The sequence below is a fragment of the Pollicipes pollicipes genome, unplaced genomic scaffold (genome assembly GCF_011947565.3).
Source record: "Pollicipes pollicipes isolate AB1234 unplaced genomic scaffold, Ppol_2.1 Scaffold_3080;HRSCAF=3612_pilon_pilon_pilon, whole genome shotgun sequence".
Taxonomy (NCBI): domain Eukaryota; kingdom Metazoa; phylum Arthropoda; class Thecostraca; order Pollicipedomorpha; family Pollicipedidae; genus Pollicipes; species Pollicipes pollicipes.
The window spans coordinates 20,940-41,758 of NW_023596223.1; the positions used below are offsets into that span (position 1 = coordinate 20,940).

The window sequence follows — 20,819 nt, forward strand, 5'->3', positions numbered from 1 at the left end:
TGACCCCAGGTCGTGATGGAATATACAAACTCAATGGCTGTCATAGCCCGTGTTGCGGCGGCACCGTTGTAGAACCTAACATCTGTCGCACCGTCCCGCAACTTGTCGCAGCGGATCACGTCACCACACCTGTCCCACCCGTTTCGGTGCTGGAACGGCCGGAGATGACAAACTTCTCATCACTTCGAAATACAAGGATCCGTGGGGCAGGTAGACCTGGTTCCACTCCGTGCCCCGAACTCATCGCAATCCGTCCCCCTTTTGGAGAGCGGGTTTTTGGGGGGTTTGAAGAAGCCATATAGTGGTTTTAGTTTCGGCACCGGGGCTCGCCACCCACCTCGGAGCCCAACTGAGCAGTCCAACGCCCCTACGGAAGGTGGTCAACGCCGCCAGGGCTACCCCGGTGCTATACGGGGCGAACGACGCCTCCCACACGGCCAGGTGTGACCGGAAAGACCGCTCCCTGTCCAGACCGTGGCTCAGCACTGCCGCCCCTTGCCACCTCAAGCCGCTGCGCACGGCCAGGCACCCCGAGCGGAAACCCGCACGGAGTACCCAGCCGCAGCGTGATTGACAAGCCGCTAGACCCGTGTGGGGCCCCACGGACCTCCCGCGCCCCGGATATCCTGGCCAAGGTGGAGTTGCAACGCGCCGTGACTGACCCGCACGAGCGCCCCTCGGCCACCAGGATCCGATCAACCCGGGGACGCGGCGGCCCCGATAAAATGAGGATGAGGAATGGTGAGAGGGCCGGATGAGGGAATGCAGGCGATGGGAATGGAGCGGGCGGGACAAGGAACAGGAGCTCACGTGCCGGCGGGGTCGCTAGGCCCTGAACAGTTTGCGCAGCCCACCCGTTGCCGGGGCTGGGACATGAGGGGCGCTAGCCCCCTACACCGACCGAAGCCGGTGCCACTGCGGCGCCCATCATTTACGAATGATCCTGCATTTTCACCTCAAGACAGGTTTGCCAACAATCATCCACGCCAAAACTGCGCAGCGGTAATTTAGGCCCCATTGCCCAAACACGAGCAGTGCGTCGGCTCAAACGCCCCAAAACCGATGACTGCAGCCAGCGTGAAGCCAACGAACCGCTGACCACGCGCGGCCTCCGGATGGGCCGTGGAACGTCTGCAGAGTTTGCAACAGGTTCAGCCGACAGCCGTGCTATGGTTCACAAGTGGTCCTGCGCAAATTGGCCCATTGCCGCGCCTAGGCCGCCGCCGCCCGTTTTGCCTACACGGCCGCCTGCGAGCTGTTTGTGCGCCGTTCAGGCTCATCCCGCCGACTCCTGGTGCGCGCGCGCGGCACGTCCGTCGGCCCCCATCCGACATTCAGAGGGGCGCGCTGACTCAGCGGCGCTGCGTTATTCAGCGAACGTCGGCCAGGTATTCCCGGACGGGGCGCCGGTATTCTGGGAGCCGCTCCAGCTGCGGTGTCAGCGGAACCGAAGGTCGCTGCTCAGCGACCACCGTCCGCGACGGAGACCTGCTGGTGGTGGACATCACATGACCCGTCACCCGCCGCAGGACATCAGGCTTGTGGCCCCGCGTGGTGAGCATTTGTAGCCATCTGGAGGTCGGAGGGTGAATTATAAGTGCTGAAGGCGGTCGGCCGTTGCATCGGCGCGTCCCGTCCGCTTAGCTTGCGATGTACATCAGCTGCTGCCTGACCTGTGCTCAGAGCGACAGGACTAAGGAACGGTTAGTAGTGGATGTAATACGCAGTCCGTCCGCCTGAGACGCAGGCTCTCGTCTTGACCCTCGCCACATCCGGGGCCGCGCCGCCGCCCTCTGGCCGCCGCCCGCTGGCCGCCGGCCGGTCCGCTCCTGCTGACGCCGAGCCGTTCACCGGAGCGGCGGACCAGGGCGGAGCGCGCCGCCACCCTCTGGCCGCCGGCCGGTCCACTCCTGCCGACGCCGGGTCGTTCACCGGAGCGGCAGACCAGGGCGGAGCGCGCCGCCACCCTCTGGCCGCCGGCCGGTCCGCTCCTGCCGACGCCGGGCCGTTCACCGGATCGGCAGACCAGGGCGGAGCGCGCCGCCACCCTCTGGCCGCCGGCCGGTCCACTCCTGCCGACGCCGGGCCGTTCACCGGATCGGCAGACCAGGGCGGAGCGCGCCGCCACCCTCTGGCCGCCGGCCGGTCCGCTCCTGCTGACGCCGAGCCGTTCACCGGAGCGGCGGACCAGGGCGGAGCGCGCCCCGCCGTCGGACCAAGGCCGGCAGCAGACCGCGGTGCCGTCCACGCCCGGCTCTGGAAGTTCCCAACCCAACAGACACAACACAGCTCCGCTCACCGTCCTGTATTCCACCGCCCAGAGACACACAGACGTCAATTTGGGGGGCTGGGTGCGACCGGCGGCCGCGGCCGGCACGCCCGCACAGCCCATACTGTCCCGCCGCCAGTATAAAAATACAAATCATAGAGCGGGCGACGAGCTGACCGGGCACGGCCGGGTCCGGGCGTGGCGGCCCGACCCCGGCCGCCCCTGGAACGCAAAGGTGGGGCGCAGCCGGGCGGCGCGCGACGACCGGCACAAATTTGATCAGACGCGATTGGCGCGCGGGGCGGCCGCCGCCGGAGGGAGCGGAGGGGGAGGGGAGGGGAGGGCAGGGGAGGGGGAGGGGCGGGGCGGTTGTACAGGGCGGCGAGAGCGGCGCTCGCTCCTCTAGTCGTCCTCCTCTTCATCTGAGTCTGCAACACGGGGGAGGGCGCCCGTCAGTTTACATCGGTGGGGGCTATACACGTCTTACGCACGGTCATCGCGCCACCACAGCTTGGAGCACCTACTGCAGTGGGCGAGTGACGCCAGACCAGGCACCGTGGAACGCGGTGTGACCTCAGGCCCACGCATGGGTGCCTGTTCCATGTGCGGCGCGGCCCAGCTGGCGGCGGCGTGCGTCACCCTCGCTGACGTGCGGCTCGGCGCGCCGTTCGACTGGATCAAATAACCGACCAGGCGAGGCTGACGGAGCATAAAGCTCACGCGACAAAAATAAACCCGTAAAAACCGACCTTCCTCGAGAACACACGACGTCAGCTTTAAGCTATGGTTATGACGAAGTCTCACAAACTGCGAATAGCTTAGTGCTATTCCGGGCTCGCTGTTGATATTTTACATTTCATACACGAAAGTTTATGTCCGGGAATGTCTCCGCAAGAAGTTTACAGCATCAAGACAGACGGTAAAAGTTAAAGATTAATGCTATGACGATATTGCATCCTACCTCGGTGTAATATCTACCTCGGTGCATCACGCTTACACCTGAGTCGCTTTATCCACTACATGAACAGTGACTTACGAAATAAAACCTACACATACTTTACAGATGACACTTTCCACACCACACCAACTCACCACTGCACCCAACCACTCGGAGGCCCTTACAGCTCGTGAGTCCACCCAGCTGCTGCAATCCCCAGCCTCAGTGCAGGCGTCTGCGGGCTCTGTCGCCCCAAGCTGGAGGGATTCGCCTCGAGAGCCTCCCGCCCCGAGTGCTCGCGCAGTGGCCCCTCCCCTCCCCCACTCACCCTCCTCTTCGGCGTTCTTGAGCCAGTCGATGAAGCCCTTCATCTGCTCCAGGAACACCGTCTTGCCCTTGGCCTTGCCCTCCTGCGTGTCCTGGTACCAGCGCAAGATGACCTCCTCGTGCAGCACATCCGCTGCAGACAACAGCCGATGTTAACGTCGCTTGCCACTCTCCGTAAGATCTACTGCAGGCGGTTCTGACTTGAAGCATGCTGCATTACATCGCATATAGAATGCTGCAGCCTAATGAGGCTCACATTCAATGTCCTTGCAAGAAAAAAAACACCAAAGAGCCTAATCCGTTCCAATGCATTGACCACGCCAGGTAATAACAGAAACAGCCCCTCACGGGAGTTCGCCGGCGTGTCCGCCCCGCGGCAGCGTCGCTCACCCTTGTAGAAGAGGATGATGATCTTGCTGAACGTCTTCATGAGGTTCATGTTTTCATAGCAGTACTCCTGGGCGCGCAGGATAAGCGTCATCTGGGCGCGCGACGAGCTCTCCGTGTACTGCTTCAGCAGCGGGATGTACTCGCGCAGGTGGCGGATGGCCTGGTCCACCACCAGCTCCTCCTTCTTGTTCCACTCCACCACCGACATGACGGTCGGCCACACCTGCCGAGGGCGGGGCGGCCGGTCGTCACACGCCGCGTTCCGCCGCACAGATCATACGGCAGATCGACGCGGACCGAGCTTGGTTCAAAAAAGGGGCTGACTGAAAAGACGCATATCGCTTTACACCACATCATGGAGCGTCAGCGTCCGCAAGGGACTTCCTAGGTCCTTCGCTCAAAGGCCATGACGCAACCGTCCTCCACATGGAAGCCGACCGCCGCAGCGTGCGTCGGGGAGCGACCCGCGACGACAGACATGACAGGACGCGGCGGGGAGCGGTGCGTCGGCCGGCACCGGGAGCGGTGAGGCCGCCGACAGACCTCAGCGGGGATCGCGGCACCGCGGCACCGGCCACAGGCGGGCAGAGACCAGCACCGGGGGCGGAGAGGCCGGCCACACACCTCAGCGGGGAGCGCGGCACCGGCCACAGGCGGGCAGAGACCAGCACCGGGGGCGGAGAGGCTGGCGACAGACCTCAGCGGGGAGCGCGGCACCGCAGCACCGGCCACAGGCGGGCAGAGACCAGCACCGGGGGCGGAGAGGCCGGCCACACACCTCAGCGGGGAGCGCGGCACCGGCCACAGGCGGGCAGACCAGCACCGGGGGCGGAGAGGCTGGCGACAGACCTCAGCGGGGAGCGCGGCACCGCGGCACCGGCCACAGGCGGGCAGAGACCAGCACCGGGGGCGGAGAGGCCGGCCACACACCTCAGCGGGGAGCGCGGCACCGGCCACAGGCGGGCAGAGACCAGCACCGGGGGCGGAGAGGCCGGCCACAGACCTCAGCGGGGAGCGCGGCACCGCGGCACCGGCCACAGGCGGGCAGAGACCAGCACCGGGGGCGGAGAGGCCGGCCACACACCTCAGCGGGGAGCGCGGCACCGCGGCACCGGCCACAGGCGGGCAGAGGCCGGCGCCGGCGCCACTGCTGGCAGCGGGCGCCCGGCCAGCCAGCACTTACGATGGTGATCACCTCCGGGTCTCCCAGCTGCAGCTTGGAGGTCAGCTCCTTGACCTGGGTGATAACGGACTCGCGCGGCTCGTCGTTGTTCAGCATCTCGGCCAGCTTCGTCTGCAGGTCCTTCCGCGCCTCTTTGCTGGCCTGGAACCGGCGTCACCAGCTAGTCAAAGCCCGGCTACTGTTGCCTCAAACGTGCCTCACGTACACCGCAGGCCACCACAACTTTAGCTGAGAGTATTGGCCCTCGACGCGGCACGCCAATCACGTACTCATCAACATCACTGCTCCTCGAGCGCAACGATCGCAGGAACGACGCGAACCGTAATCAGTGAGCACGGGATACACAACTGCTCCTTCTGGAACGTCACAGCTTCCAAAACACGGATACGGAAAGTCAGGCACGATTTCGAAATCATCCCGTAGGGCGCGCAGAAGATCAGCATAATCTGATGCTGTCAGAATTATGGCTCTCCGATGGTACAGCACGCACGCACACTTCGTTGAGTGTTAATTTGCTGCTCTTTGACCCCCCCCCCCCTCTGACATCTGACCCGTAAGACCGATCTGTCCAACCCGAGGAGCCCGGAGGCTGGGTTGAACGTCACCCGGTTCAATGCTGATTGATTGATCTCGGGCAAGAAGCGGAGCAACAGACAGTGAACCCTGAGTAATACCGACATTTCCACCACCTTAAGAGGCCGAATATCAAAACACTGCAGGGGTAGACACCCACCTGCTGTTTCTGGAAGTTGACGATCTCGGAGAGGCCCTTCTCCTTGTAGAAATCGGTAAAGAACGCCTCCGTCTGCTTGTTGGCCGGCAGAAACTCCATCAGGCTGGCTGGCGGGGCGGGGGGGGGGGGGGGGGGGGAAGGGCACAGGTTTGTCAGTTGACGGGCCGGCGGCCAACATGTCGCGGGCGCCAGGATACGCCGAGCGAGCGGGGGAGGGCGCCATCGACTGAGCTCTCCGTCTGGGTCGGCACCAGGTACGGCCATTCCGAGCGCGAAGCGGAGCTCGCGGGCGCCAGGACATGACCGTCAGCAATGCCGGGCTAAGTTCGCCCGCTGTGGCAGATCAGATGAGGCGCCAAACGACCTCGGCGCACGCTGTCCACGGCTGCCAAACCGGGACCCGAATCTGGTGTCGGCTAGGAAGCCCTCTCCGCCTCCCCCACCGGCCGACACCACCACTGAGGTAGTGCGGGCCACCTCCTGACCAGTGTCACACGACGCGCGCAGAGTCCGCTCACAATCGTGATGAGCACGAGGGCGCTAACTGTTCCTGACACCATGACTTAACAGGCGTTTTTCGTCAGAGCTACGCCACCGCGCTCCAGCCCGCCGGCCGGGAGCACAGGGACGCCAGCAGGTGCCCCCGCCGGCAGGGACGCTGCACATATACACACACACGCACGCGCGCGCGCCCGCGCGCACACGCACACGCAAACACGCAAACACACCCACACCCCCGCACACCCCCACACGCACACAGAGACTCACCGGTGTTCCAGGGCACCTTTCTTCAGCGCGGCCTTGAGCGACGGCATGTCCTTGGCCTTGAGCCATGTGACGAAGAACTCGACGATGAAGTTGGCGGCGACCATGTCCTTGACCAGGTGTTTCCTGCGCAACACAGTCAGCGACTGACATGTCCGTGCCAGACAGCACAGGTCCGGCCGGTCACAGGGCTCGTCCTGACCAACAATGACAGTGGAAAGATAACCGCACGTAGGTCGCCACGTGTTCAGTCATTTGGGCGTCACGGAGACCGGCAGTTTTGTCATGCGACTTCACGCGTGCCATGGGGTCCACCGATTGTTGTTCCGACTTGCGCTCAGGGCTGACCAATCAGCATCCAGCCGGATAGCGGTCAACCCAGCGTCTAGGCGCCCCAGGCAAGGCAAGGCGGGCGGCAGATCAGGTGGCAGGGGTTCGGGATCAAAGAGCCAAGCATCAGCAGCCAAGGCAGCACGATGGACGACGGAGGCGGAGAAGGCGGAGGGAGACCAAGGTCCGATCGTCGGATGGTGCGATGGCGCCCTGACCATTGGCCTCCCCGGCACCCCGCTAGGTGAATGTCGCCACGCTGCAACCTATCATCGGCCAAGATCATTCACAAACGCTGACAAAGAATTGCATTTAGCCTTTGGACGATGACTATAAAGGTCTTGGGCAGGAAAATTACATTAAAAAGACGAGCGTCGACACCTGATCCCCTAAAACACGAGGATGCGTTTCACTTTAACAAGTGGATTGAGATCCTACCACATATTTCATCGGGCGTGCGCTCCACTCCACTACATGTCCGGACCAGCGCATCTGTTCAAGTTTACACGCATCCAAATATATAAGCCTAACGGTTGCAACGAGGCCGTCTGAAGTGAGACGGTTCAGCCGCTGCCCTGCTGAGCTCCCCGGAGCAGAACAACACGTACACTGCCTCCGGCGCGGAGCAGAGCGCAGCTCCAAACAGTGTCAAGGCAAGCGGCGACGACGGAAGTGCATGTGTACAACCCAAAACACTGCTGGCTTCAGTGTCCCTCTTCATCTACTAACGACGGAAGTGCATATGTACAACTCAGAAGATCCCCTAACACTGCTGGCTTCAGTGTCCGTCTTCATCTACCAACGACGGAACTGCGTGCGTATAACCCAAAACACTGCTGGCTTCAGTGTCCCTCTTCATCTACTAACTACGGAAGTGCATGTGTACAACTCAGAAGATCCCCAACACTGCTGGCTTCAGTGTCCGTCTTCATCTACCAACGATGGAAGTGCATGTGTACAACCCAGAAAATCCCGTAACACTGCTGGCTTCAGTGTCTCTCTTGATCTACCAACGACGGAAGTGCATGTGTACAACTCAGAAGATACCCTCACACTGCTGGCTTCAGTGTCCGTCTTCATCTACCAACGACGGAAGTGCATGTGCACAACCCAGAAGCTCCCCTAACACTGCTGGCTTCAATGCCAGTCTTCATCCACCAACGACGGAAGTGCATGTGTACAACCGAGAAGCTCCCCTGACACCGCTGGCCTGTGTTCGTTTTCATCTACCAACGACGGAAGTGCATGTGTACAACCGAGAAGATCCCCTAACACTGCTGGCTTCAGTGTCCGTCTTCATCTACCAACGACGGAAGTGCATGCGTACAACCCAGAAGATCCCCTAACACTGCTGGCTTCAGTGTCCGTCCTCATCTATCAACGACGGAATTGCATCTGCACAACCCAGAAGATCCCGTAACACTGCTGGCTTCAGTGTCCGTTTCCATCTACCAACTCCTAATTTTTTGGATACAACAGCATCCGCTCAATTTAAAACGGAAGTATGGTTATCACCCAAGACTGAATTGGGAAAGAAAAACCAGACAGAGACTAGAAACCAAAAAGCTAAAAAGGCACCGGCCTTCTGTCAAAGAACATGCGGTTTTCCACCGCACCATGGTCCAACAAACCTGATGGTTTATGCTAATACGCGACACGACTACACTGAAAAGCACACGGCTCTTCATACATTAACGCCACGAGCAATGGGCGATGCCTGAAGCCTTGCATGTCGGCAGCGGTCGCCGCACGCAAGAGCGGCCGCGCGATATCTATGGTCTGACACGCACCCCAGCCGAACGAAAGCACTCGGGTGGTGCCAGACGTCGCCAGTCCCCCCCCCCTCACCTCTGCCCACCACCCTCCCACACGGCTCCCAGCAGCGCCCGACACACCGGGCGTCGAACCCCCTCCTCGAGTTCCGGTCGCCGTCAACAGCGGCGGCCCCCCTACCGGCCCCCACTTAGGTAATGTAGTTGGCGCGAGGCCGAGCGCGGGGAGCGCGACAGGCCAGATACGTTACGGCGCCCGGGCACGGCACGTCAATACGGCGCGGGGAGTACCCAGCTGCGGACGAGGCCGGCTCGAGACGGCCCGTGTCAGCCCTGTCCGCCGGCCGATCGCCGCCACCATCCGCCACACTTCGGCACAGGGAACTCCCGTAGTTTTGCGCCGGGACGACTCTCCGTCCCCATTAAGCACCCAAAGGCTGATAACTTGTTCCAGCGTTTCGCATGGAATAGAAGTCAGCCTTGATAACTGTGTGCCGCGGCGATTTTTCTGCCTTCTTAAGGACTTTAAGAATAAGCTGCCGTTCAGTCACTTTCGCCGCATTTGCCGCAACTGACTGTATCATTCTTTTTAGGCGAACTCTGCTTGATGAGATATTTATCAGCCTGCTAATATAATGCATCCGGTCATGGTCTAAAATTCTCGGAGGCAGATCATGATCATCATTGATCCTTTCACCGTTGATCTCATGCAACTGGTCATGACCTGAAAATCTCTAAGGCAAAAACTGATCATCATTGATCCTTCCATCTCTGATCATTTCACTCCTTGCTTTTGGTGTTGGCCGCGCTCAAGATCATTCCAGGTGACTTCCGAGCATTGCGAATAATTATCCTTGATAACGGCTCCGCTGGGCCCAGTCTATGTGCCCCGCAAAAGGCCCCGGTCACGCATGTCCACAGCGGGCCGACAGATCCCCGGCACGCACCTAACCAGGCTTGTGGAGCCCCGGACGACCGTTACGGGCCACGGTAACGGCGCAGTAGCATCTGCTGGCACCTAAGGCCTCATCACAATTGAAGCACGTTGCAAACCATTGGCAGTGGACGCATACAAGTTCGGTGGGCGGCGAAGGACACGAGGGTCGATTTTATAGCTCCGGGTTTACCGCCAGTTACCAGCCAACCATCCGCCGACCATCACCAACAGGGCGGCCTGGCAGTCCCCAGCCGACGCAGAGCGAGCCGTCCTCTGCACCTGCTCACGCCGACGTCGCGGCCGCCTTCTCGAGCGGCTCGGCTCTGTCCGCGGCACGTGCGCCGGCGCCGCCGCCCGTCCGGAGCCTCACGCTGCGCCACCGTTCGTCACGGCCGATCCGCGTCGGCCGGCGGCGCGCAGCCATACGCGAACTCGGTCGCACCAATCCCACCGCGCAAACAAAGGGGCCCGCCGGCCGCGCCTCCGCCAGGATTCCGCGCGCGGCAATAAAGCGGCGGCGGCCGCCTCCGCCGAGGCGGGCCGATGCAGACGTGAACAATCTCGGCCTTCTTTGGTCGGCAAAAACAGCGAAATCCAGATTGTGCGAGGCGACGAGGAGGCAATAAATAGCAATTAGGCGGCGGCCGGCTGGCCGCGGCGTCAGCCATGCAGCGACGGCCTGGCTCATTGGCCAAACCGGCGACATGCCACGGCGACAGCAATATGCCGCCCACGGCTCTGCCGTCCGCCATCCGGCCCCGCCAACAGAGCAGTCACGCGCCGGCGCGCCGCGTCTCGCGCCATGCCGGCTCCCGGCGCCACCGCCGCCGCCTCCGCCGCATGGAGCAGAGCGGGGCGCGCGCTCACCTTGAGCATGAGCTGGAGCACGCTGGGTGGCAGGTGTCCGTCCGCGATCCAGAGTACCATCATGCGAGCCAGCCGGGTGCGGTTCTCGTCGCTGAAGCCGTGCACGAACGACATAATCTTGCCGATCTCCTCCTTGAACATCTTCTCCAGATACTTGTAGCGACGGATCAGCTTAGTGAATACCTGGCGGGTGGGCGGCCGCGGTCAGGGCAGGCCCGGCACGACCGGGTGGCGCGGGGCCGCAGCGCAGGTGAGAGCTCCCCGTCCGGTGACAGCTCAGGGAGTCCTGTTGGGACTTGCGTCACCCCGTCAGGACGCAGCGACACCGCAGTGCTGGTGACGTAAACAGCCCCGGAGCACCCGCACGGGAATGGCATCGCTACTAAAAACACACAAACTCTCTCAGCGGCACGGAGACGGCCATGCGGCCACACCCCGCCACTGGCCTGACAGTCCGGCAAACACGTCCAGCCCCAGTCCCCCGCCAGCCGTCGGCCGCGTGTCGGCCGGGCGCCGCCGCACAAGATCACCATGTCGCTCTCACCTGGGCCCACTTGGAGAGCGAGGCGAGGTCGCTGTCCGACTGGAAGACGCACGTGTCGGTCTTGTACGGCTTGCCTTCCTCCGCCTCCTCCAGCACGGAGCCGCCGGGAGCTGAGGGCCGCAGGCGGCGTCAGGCGCACACACACGCACACACACGTACACACGGCGTCGCCCAGCCCCTCAAGGTCAGTCCGTGCGGCGACCCGTGCGGTGTCCCGCATCGGGCCGCTCCCACCCCACACGGCATCGTCCTGCGTCCTCTCCCGGCACCCCCCGACCGCTGCTCCCATAGATCGTCGCGCTGGAGGCGTCACCAGCCACCCGCCGCCGCCCGTCGCCGCCGGTACGAGTGGCAGCTGGCTATGCAAACACCAGGCGTGCGGGAGATGATTGAGATGGACCCGTGCTCGCCGCCAGCACGGCAGCGTGCTCCTGTCACCATACCCCATAGCTGTTCAGATAGAACAGCGACTCTATTTGAGCGGGTCATGCCAACGGACGCCACGCCGGCGACCCAGTTCCGTTCTTGGCCAGGTGAAACGCCCAAGTGGATGATGGCCGTGTGGTGCGTACATTGTAATGGACCACCGCGCTCGGATATTTGACGCGCGCATTAATACTGGTCATAAAGAATGGCCCCATTACTGAGAAAGCGTGGGAACTTGGGCCCCGCAGCTATCCATCTGAAGTATATGATCGTAACATTAATATACCCATATCAAAATGAAGGTCGTTGGCACACCTAGTTCTGCGTGTGAAGCTTCGAACGGAAGTCCCTCGAATGGAGCGCGTAAGTCCAATTGCTGATCGCGTGCACCGTAATACAGCTAATGAGCCTTAGCTGCGAGCGTCTATTACCACGCGCCCCCACCGACTAATATAGAAATCGCAATGTCTCTTGAGTACGACTATAGCTCACCTACGTCACAGTATACATCAGCAGCGTGGGCCGAAAACGTTCCCGGCTGCACACTTGTCGGAGCGATGCGACCAATAACATGCTACAGACAGGCAGCACGTCAAAAAGCGGGCCGCCATCGGCGACACGGCCGAGCGCCGCACACAATCAATATCAAGACCAGCCAGCGGCCGTGCCTCCGGCTGCTCTGCCCGCTTCCTCGGAGCCAGGTGCCCGGTGCGCCTGCATGCCAGGAATTCAATCTCAGCTTTGTATCCCCTCACGTAGCAATTTGCCAGCACGGCAACGCTACTACGCTGTCAACAGCCGGCGGTAATTAGCCGGGCCGGCGGCGTGCACAGCGAGCATTCGACGGCGCCGCCCGACTGGGCCCGCTCACCGAGGATGCCACCGGCGATGAGCACGTCGAACAGCGTCTCGCCATAGTGCTTGTAGTCGAGCTTGTTCCCGGCCGTGTCCAGGTACTTGCTGAGCGCGTCTAGGTCCGCGCCGGCTTCGGCGAAGCCACGCAGGATGCTGTCGCGGAAGGCCACGGGATCGTGCTTAACCTTCTCATCTGGGGGAGGGCCAGCGAGCGCACGTTAGACAGCGGCCGCGGAGAGGGGGACCACATGGGCCGCCAGCCAAGCCAGCACGTGCCACAGGCCAGCTGCCGCTCGCATATCAGCTGCACGAGCCAGGTTACGCTCGCGTATCAGCTGCACGAGCGAGGCTACGCTCGCATACCAGCTGCACGAGTGAGGTTACGCTCGCATACCGGCTGCGCGAGCGAGGCTACGTTCGCATACCAGCTGCACGAGCGAAGCTACGCTCGCATATCAGCTGCACGTGTGAGGTTACGCTCGGATGCCAACTCCACCAGCGTCTATGTGCACAAGTTCCCTTCTCAGGACTGTACTAATATGAACGTCATTTATACCCAACCAAAGCGCACATTGTCCACAGTACAGCCATTTCTTGTTGTTGTTGATTGGGGTTTTGGGGCGCGCCGACTACTAAGGTCATTTTGCGCCCTGTGCAGCCATTTCTCTCACATCAGTTTGAGAACACCAAGGTCATTTACAGCGTACAAACAAGCTCAGAGCATGACAGCAGCTTGAGCCGCGACTCGCGCCTGTGTGAGCACGAACTGAGCCGATCTGACTCATTCACAGCACGTTGGCTTGACTTGACTCGACTCTGACTCCCATCAGCACAGCACTAATGCCAATTCCGACCCAGGGATAGGCCGGTTCAGAAATCAACTCAGACAAAGTCAACAATCTATTTTGGCGACATCTGTTTGGGAGATAGCCATTGTGTTATAGTAAGCCTGCGTTGTGTATCGGTTCTGACGATGTGGCTAAATACGTACTGTTAAAATCTCCTCAACGCTGAATAACTTTCGGACCACTTATATGCACTTCTCCTGCGCTTGCAGGCCACTCACGGGTAATGCTCCTAATAAGCCTGACTTGCCACTGAGGCCGTTGATCCCACCTTGACCCAAGAGAACTCGGGTGTCGGCTTAAACCCTGCACGGAGTCTAGCACACGTCTGCTTACCAGCGGATGTCCCCCTCCCTCCTAAAAAAATCGACAGCAAAAATGAAAAGTCAATAAAACTAAAGATGTGAAACGGTTCCAACTCGTAAATCGACATAGCTTGAGCCGCCGCCCGATGCAGTCCTACGCCATGCGGTAACGACGCCACGGCGCACTCCAGTAATGTTCGGTCAGTTCCACACTGACTCAATAGCTGTTGATTTCCGTCTTGATTCAGACTATGCCCCAAGTCATACACAAGTCTGCTTGGCAGTCTACCCCCCCCCCCCCCCCCCCCACCCAAAAGACAACAATAAAAACGCAGCATCACTGACTCCGAAATCACGAAATCAAGAGTACTGCCCTATCCAGGCTTTATTTACGACCGCCGCCAGCGTTCTACCAACCAATAACGCCCGTAATGGTTTCAAAACACGAGGTGACTACCCAGCCACGCCCGCGCTGCGGTGGGGCTCCGCACGAGGTGACTACCCAGCCGCGCCCACGCTGCGGTGGAGCTCCGCACGAGGTGACTAGCCAGCCGCGCCCGCGCTGCGGTGGGGCTCCGCACGAGGTGACTACCCAGCCGCGCCCACGCTGCGGTGGAGCTCTGCACGAGGTGACTAGCCAGCCGCGCCCACGCTGCGGTGGAGCTCCGCACGAGGTGACTAGCCAGCCGCGCCCACGCTGCGGTGGAGCTCCGCACGAGGTGACTGACTAGCCAGCCGCGCCCACGCTGCGGTGGAGCTCCGCACGAGGTGACTAGCCAGCCGCGTCCGCGATGCGGTGGAGCTCTGCACGAGGTAACTAGCCAGCCGCGCCCACGCTGCGGTGAAGCTCCGCACGAGGTGACTAGCCAGCCGCGCCCGCGCTGCGGTAAAGCTCCGCACAAGGTGACTGACTAGCCAGCCGCGCCCGCGCTGCGGTGGAGCTCCGCAGTTCTGGGAACTCATCACGGACGCAGGCGTGGGGAAGGCGTTAGCTGGCGCCGCCGCTGTGTGATTGGCTGATGACCCACAGGGTGATGCAAGCCCCGTGACCGTCATAGACCAATGCTTTCAGAATATCAATCACAGGCAGTGCATCACCAGCACAACGCCCTCGCGCGGTGTGCATACATCCCACAACCACTTCCAGCAAAATGCAGACCGCCGCCAAATCACTGGAACTCGTACACTGCTAACGCCTGAAAGGACTAGTGTGAGGTTAAAGAGACTCCAGGCCGACGCGAAGTCGATGCCCTATCATTCATCGGACTCGGTTACCAGGGTGAAGCTGCAACATCGACCCGCCTTTCGCGGCTTTGATCCATTACGCCTTCAGTGAGCTCTGGCGATAGTACGGTGAACACTCCCATTTAAAGAGGGCGAACCCTTAATGCTGAAATTTAATTGTGTCGGTCACTTAATAAAGTACGAGCATCAGCTATAGGCTGCACAGCATTTACCTCACACAACTTTCCGATCGCTCAGACTGTACCTTTAAAATGGCAATTTTCGTGCGATTGTTCCATCGGATTACCTACGCATAGTTATCACAGCTTACCTTGCCAAAAACCTTCTGGTTTTATCGCATTTGACTTAAACACTGCCCAGAGCCAAGCACAAGCCTGCTTAACAATCGGCGCCGTATGGTCTCCTGGATCGGACAATGCAGAACGAAACGTCAACAAAGCCAAAGGTGACGATGATACTGATGGTGATGGTAATTTGAGTTTTGGGCAACAACTATTAAGTAGACGGTTTCCTGAAATCGTACACCGTCTTTGCGCGGTGCACACACATCCCACACCCACCAATGCGGTTAATGCAGCTAATTGCACTAATCAATAGCTAAAACAGCAGTGCCAGATTTGTACCATCAAACACATCTTCCTAAATCCGTTTTTGATCATTCACTTGCATCTGATCCCTTGTTTTCCCTTCAAATGGCCTCTTACGTGAAATAATTATATCAGACCACCTGCACACTGCTATGACAAAGACTGATGAGAATTTGGGCTTTGGGGCGCACTGACTACATTGGTCACATGGTGCCCAGACAAAGATCGTGCCTCTACAAAATTGATCAGTATTATAAAAGCTTCAGTGTTAACTAATTACAACTGGCTGGGCAGCAACAGCACCAACAAACACAACTAAATCAAATGAAGAGGCTCATGGTCTTTTCGTGAACTGGGTGTCTTGATACCAATGCCCAGGAAATTGTTGCTTCTCTACTTTCAACTGTATGCTACAAGGCCAATATGTTCTCTCCATGCTGCATGACAGGACATACTCAGACCTAACAAGGCATCACTTGGACATGAAAGGATATAAGGAATGAACTGTCAGGAACCACACATCAATTTTCTAAAGATTTGGTCACTTTCCTCATAAAACAATGCTTCTTTGCATACTGGGTGAGAAAATGAACAAACTCCTTCCATCTTTGTGATCAGATGCATAGGAATTATGATGCACAGATGCACCTTTGCCCGACAATCTTTATCACCCATAGAAGACGCCTTGGAGCCATGATCCAGATGTGCACTGTCCCACAATCCAGTAACATGGTCCTTCAAATAACACCCATACATCTGAAAGCCAGGGCTCAAAGCCTATGCACATGCCTGCTGCATCTGCAAGTGGTGTGTTGCCAAATTACCATTCACTCCCCACCTTGGAAAAATGATGCTAAATGCAGTTTGCAGCAGAAACCATTAGCTGCCCAGCTGTGGTGATGATTCACAAGGCATGGTGCACAACAAAATGTCATCAGCAACAGAACATACCTGGCTTGACACAGACCAGATTTGTAGACTATGATGGGAAGAACACATCTCTGGCATTCTGTGCCCATAACTAGGTAATGCATGTCTGCAACCCCAAAACATTGCACCTGGTGACAACCTCACTAAAAACAAGACTCATTCTAGCACTGGCCTGTTGCATGAATCATATCAAAGTGTGGATCTGGATGAAAATGGCTGTGTAAATCAGGCACCTGTCAGAGAGCAACTTTCTAAGCACTCATGATTCTTCAGGATGAAGACAAGGTCAATAAAGCAAAACAAGCACATTTGTTCCTTATGACTTCTACAAAGTCAAAGCAAGTACATTTGGATCTTGCCCAGCTAAAATCAACATGACAAAACAAATGCCCCCATTAAGTGAATGCACATGTCTCCATATGAGAGAAAACAGCTAATGCTGTAACATCACCTGAGTAGCAATAAGCGATGCCACCTGATGACATGAAACAAAAAGCATTACAGACCAGTTTGTGCTGAAATAAAAAGAACTTGAAGAAGGCTTAACACACCCAAACATCTCTTACCTCTTTTTCTGGTCTTGATCCGCTGACCTTGAATCACTGGTTTCTGTACTTTAGTACTCATACAATGTCCTGTAAAAATGTGAAAACATAATGTGACAGGGTGACATGCATGCACATATTTCTGAAGAAGATGAAATTAGATCACACCACCAGCCTTCATGTCACAAACCCTGGCAATGGTGTCTCTCCCAGCAGTGGACAACACAGGACCCCATTGATTGTTCTGTGCAATAAAGCTATTTCCATGGTGATTACCATATGCTATTTTCAACATCCTATCAATAAATTAAGGGAAACAGCTATGGCTTCAGTAAGACAGGAGGGGAGGGGAAGTGCCCAGGATGAAGGGCACCACAAGACAAAAATCCCTCACAGGATTCCAAGGGATCACTTTGCACTTTGTGTCTTATTCAGTCTGCATTTTGTGTTTTACTTAGATTTAAGGGAATGTTTCACATTTAAAGATATTGAAGCAAGCATTATATGTGATGAAACAAGCTCACTTATAACTAATGGCATGCTTTTTAAGTGGAAAAGACTACTATAGGCAGCATACTTCTCTGTTTAGTAAACATGCTCAATGTATCATGGTTTGCTTATCACATTATACCTTGCACAACAATGAGAGCCAACTGGCAACCATTATATCTGAAAACCGTGCTCATGAATGCCTGAACAACTAATTTTTTCTTGATCTTTATCACTGCATGACTTATGGAATGGCCAGATTTGAATGACCATCTTATGAAATCATGAATGCTGAGGTGACTTTGAAATGCTCTTCCTGATATACCTTTCTCTATTGTTGCAGATGTACAGCTCAGGAACCAAAGATGTTATGAAGGACAGGATTGTGTGCAGAACTGAAAGAACTTCAAGATGGCCATTTCACTTCGAACCCAATATTAATGTGGAGCACTCCCTTCAAAAAAGCAACCAGAAGGCATAAAAAGACACAATCCTTCCTGCCAATGTACAAATTAGGATTCACTGTCTCAACTGAATGCATACTCCCTCTCTTTACCTCACTGTAGTTCATTTGTATCCCTAAAAAAACACTGTGGCAAGTAGACTGAGACAATGAATATGAAATCATCCCTGACATGAGTCCTTTACCATTTCCAAATGCTTTCTAATTAGTTTTCAATGATGCATAAAGTAGCAAAGTATATGATGATAATTGCATTTCAAAGGGCTAGATACCACAATCTAGTTGTTTTCTTACTGCTGTTGGCATCATGTGTTACACAGGTTGTTTCATGCAGCTCCAATTTGCTAAGATGGCATGGGTTGTTTAAGATAGCATGGGTAAGCCCCCATGCTATGTTATTGCTAAGACATGGGTTATATTTTGTTTAAGACCAGGACTACCTCCTACCAGTACGCAAAAATTTTAATTTACTGTGATGGATGCCCATACCCTTTTGAAGCATTAAACTTCATGTTCATGTGCACCATACTCAGGTCAGGCCAAATTGCGGTAATTTTTCCAAATATTGCTGCACTTAAAACTTTCCAACAGCTAATTATGCCTGAACTCACCATAACAATATCATAAACCTCTGAAATGTTGGCCATCTACATTCTTATATTGTTTGTGACTATGTGCCACTCTGTGTACCCAGGTTAAAGGCTTATGTACTCTAGAAATATTGCCTGTGATACCACTGGTATGCTGGACATTTCTAACACATCATTCAGCAAAATGGCCTCTCTCCACCTGCTGAATGACTGATTACAGGTTAACACATCAAAAATTTCTGTGCCATATAGTTCATTTTGTTACAGAACTGCTTATTCTGCCCCCAACAATTTATCAACTGTCTTTTATTGCTGGGTCAACCACGTATTGCATTATCTAATTGCACTGCCGCATATTGACACCAGTCCAATTTGCACAACATTCAACAAAGCAGGTCACGTTTCACTACAATTTAACTGTGACATAAACACATGATGTTCCCACTTTCAAAAACCAACAAAAATCAAACCAGTCAAGCATGACGCGTTAGCGGGAGATATCCAAGATACAAGACAAAGCAACCGAGAACAAAGGTGCTTGAAGTGGCGCATCGTGGTCTACGCATCCAAATCGCGCTCCGCGTCTAAACAGTAAGAACCACATCTGCCAAAGACAGAAAATGGTTTACAACCTAAAATAAAGCAGATACTTACACGAGAAGTAGCTTAAAAACAAGAAATCTCCGACTACCGACAAGGGTAATCACCGGCAGACGGAACGGAACTGAACAAGGAATCAGCAGCGACGCAGTCAACAACGGCACAAACAGTATGGGTGCGATTTACAATACTGACGCGGGAACAGCGTGTTGGGGCATGAGGCAGCTAAATCATAAAACTGCAAAATGTGTCCTCAATCGCGGCGGTAGTACGAATGCTTCAAAGAAAAATGCGCTTGCACATGTAATATGGCCCAAAATGCGTTGGTCTATTGATTTGTGTTTCTCCTCAAGTGCCATGATTTTTCCTGGCGGTGCGAACAAACACAGTTTTTGTTATACTGGTATGTGGTGTCACCAAGGACGGCGTCAGTGGGAAAGGCGGGAACGTGTCCCCTCTTTCTTGGGATAGGAGACAGTCCCCGCCTATCTTAACAACTTTCTTGCAAAGAAAGACGCATTATTTGCAAGCATTTTCGTTCAAATGAACCGATTTTTTTCACCACAGCGAGCTTCCATATTTGTTTGTATCGAATTGCTCACGATGCAATATTATTGAGACCATCCAAATGGCCACTAGACGACATCAACATATCTCCCAAAAGTGTTCAATGCTTTCGGTCCAGAGCCTATGATTAAAGGCAGATTGAAATTGGCTGGATCACCACAAGCCTGAAAATACATGTATTTCAATTATTATTGAAAAGCAATTAGTATCCTCTTGAAAAGGTGACAACTGATAACCCGTGGTGCCTGCCTTCATTTTGCCTCCGAGTGTGAAGTTGTTTTCGTACTCTCTGGTCTAATACATATCACTGTTTAACGTCCCTTGCCCCCTTTGTGTTAGGCCTTGCACGACAGCTTTGAAGCGCAATTAGAAATAACCCAGCAATTTTGCACTTTGTTTATTATGCTCATTGCTCACCTGGAAGCGTTATTTGCATACCATGCATGATACCGTCATCATCAAAAAGGCTACAGCCTCGCTGATTTGGAGGAATGTGTGCGGCAGTTAATTTTCATGAAGTTTACGCCTCTAAAAATGTGGCAACATCCAATCGAAGAAAGTACATTTCTGTTTTAAACGTTATCGCTATGAACAATTCGTGGCATGAACGCTTCGAACAGCTTTGGGTGATCGAACTACTATCTGAAACGAACAACCCTGAGCCAAGATCGGCCATAAGCGTCGAATGATCTATCCCTATTCAATGCTCTCCGAGCTTTCCGACAACGCGCTGCGCGAAGCTTTTGGCACCTTCCGTTTTTAGTTAGTTTTTTAAGTTAACATCCCGTGTGCATATTTCAAGTTCCAATCAAAATGAATAACTGGCTGAAGTCATGCCCAAGGGAAAACTTTCCACGACAACTGCAACAAATTTAAACTCGTTTAGATATGGACATTGACAGACTAAGATAACACTTTTAGCGTTTATGTCCTATAATGCGTTACACGCATTTGGCATGCTCACCATAAAATGACTTTTGGATTCTCAACAAAGAAATTATGCATTTCCTTCCCTCAATTCGACCCTGGCACAGTCTGACCTATTATGGTCACTGATGGCTCAAATTTTTTTCCAAGTTAAAACGAGACATGTCCATTTCAACTCCCAGTGACATATTCTGTTCGCTGTGGGGTTTTTTTCTGTGCGATGCTCAGAAAGTGGGATCCCGGTCCAACCGGCCGAGCAAAGCATAGTGAAGAACGACTGGGGCCTGGGTTAATCAAAAAGATTCCTTCGTCGCTTTGAGATTTGACCTCTTTTCACTTCTAGTGACATTGACCTTGATTTAAGGCAAATCACTTCTTTACTCAAACTGTC

General features: G+C 55.7%; 1 protein-coding gene across 1 annotated transcript; it reads right to left on the reverse strand.

Annotated features, from left to right (window-relative positions):
- Window positions 1-2,286: 2,286 nt before the first annotated feature.
- Window positions 2,287-19,045, reverse strand: LOC119114721 (protein krasavietz-like). Its single transcript, XM_037238737.1, has 11 exons — window positions 18,989-19,045; window positions 16,814-16,882; window positions 12,352-12,528; window positions 11,055-11,164; window positions 10,511-10,693; window positions 6,608-6,750; window positions 5,840-5,942; window positions 5,107-5,247; window positions 3,924-4,146; window positions 3,535-3,666; window positions 2,287-2,697 (listed from the first exon to the last, which is right to left on the reverse strand). The coding sequence occupies exons 2-11, from the start codon at window positions 16,872-16,874 to the stop codon at window positions 2,672-2,674; spliced, it is 1,299 nt and encodes a 432-aa protein (XP_037094632.1). The 5' UTR covers window positions 16,875-16,882; window positions 18,989-19,045; the 3' UTR covers window positions 2,287-2,671.
- Window positions 19,046-20,819: the final 1,774 nt, after the last annotated feature.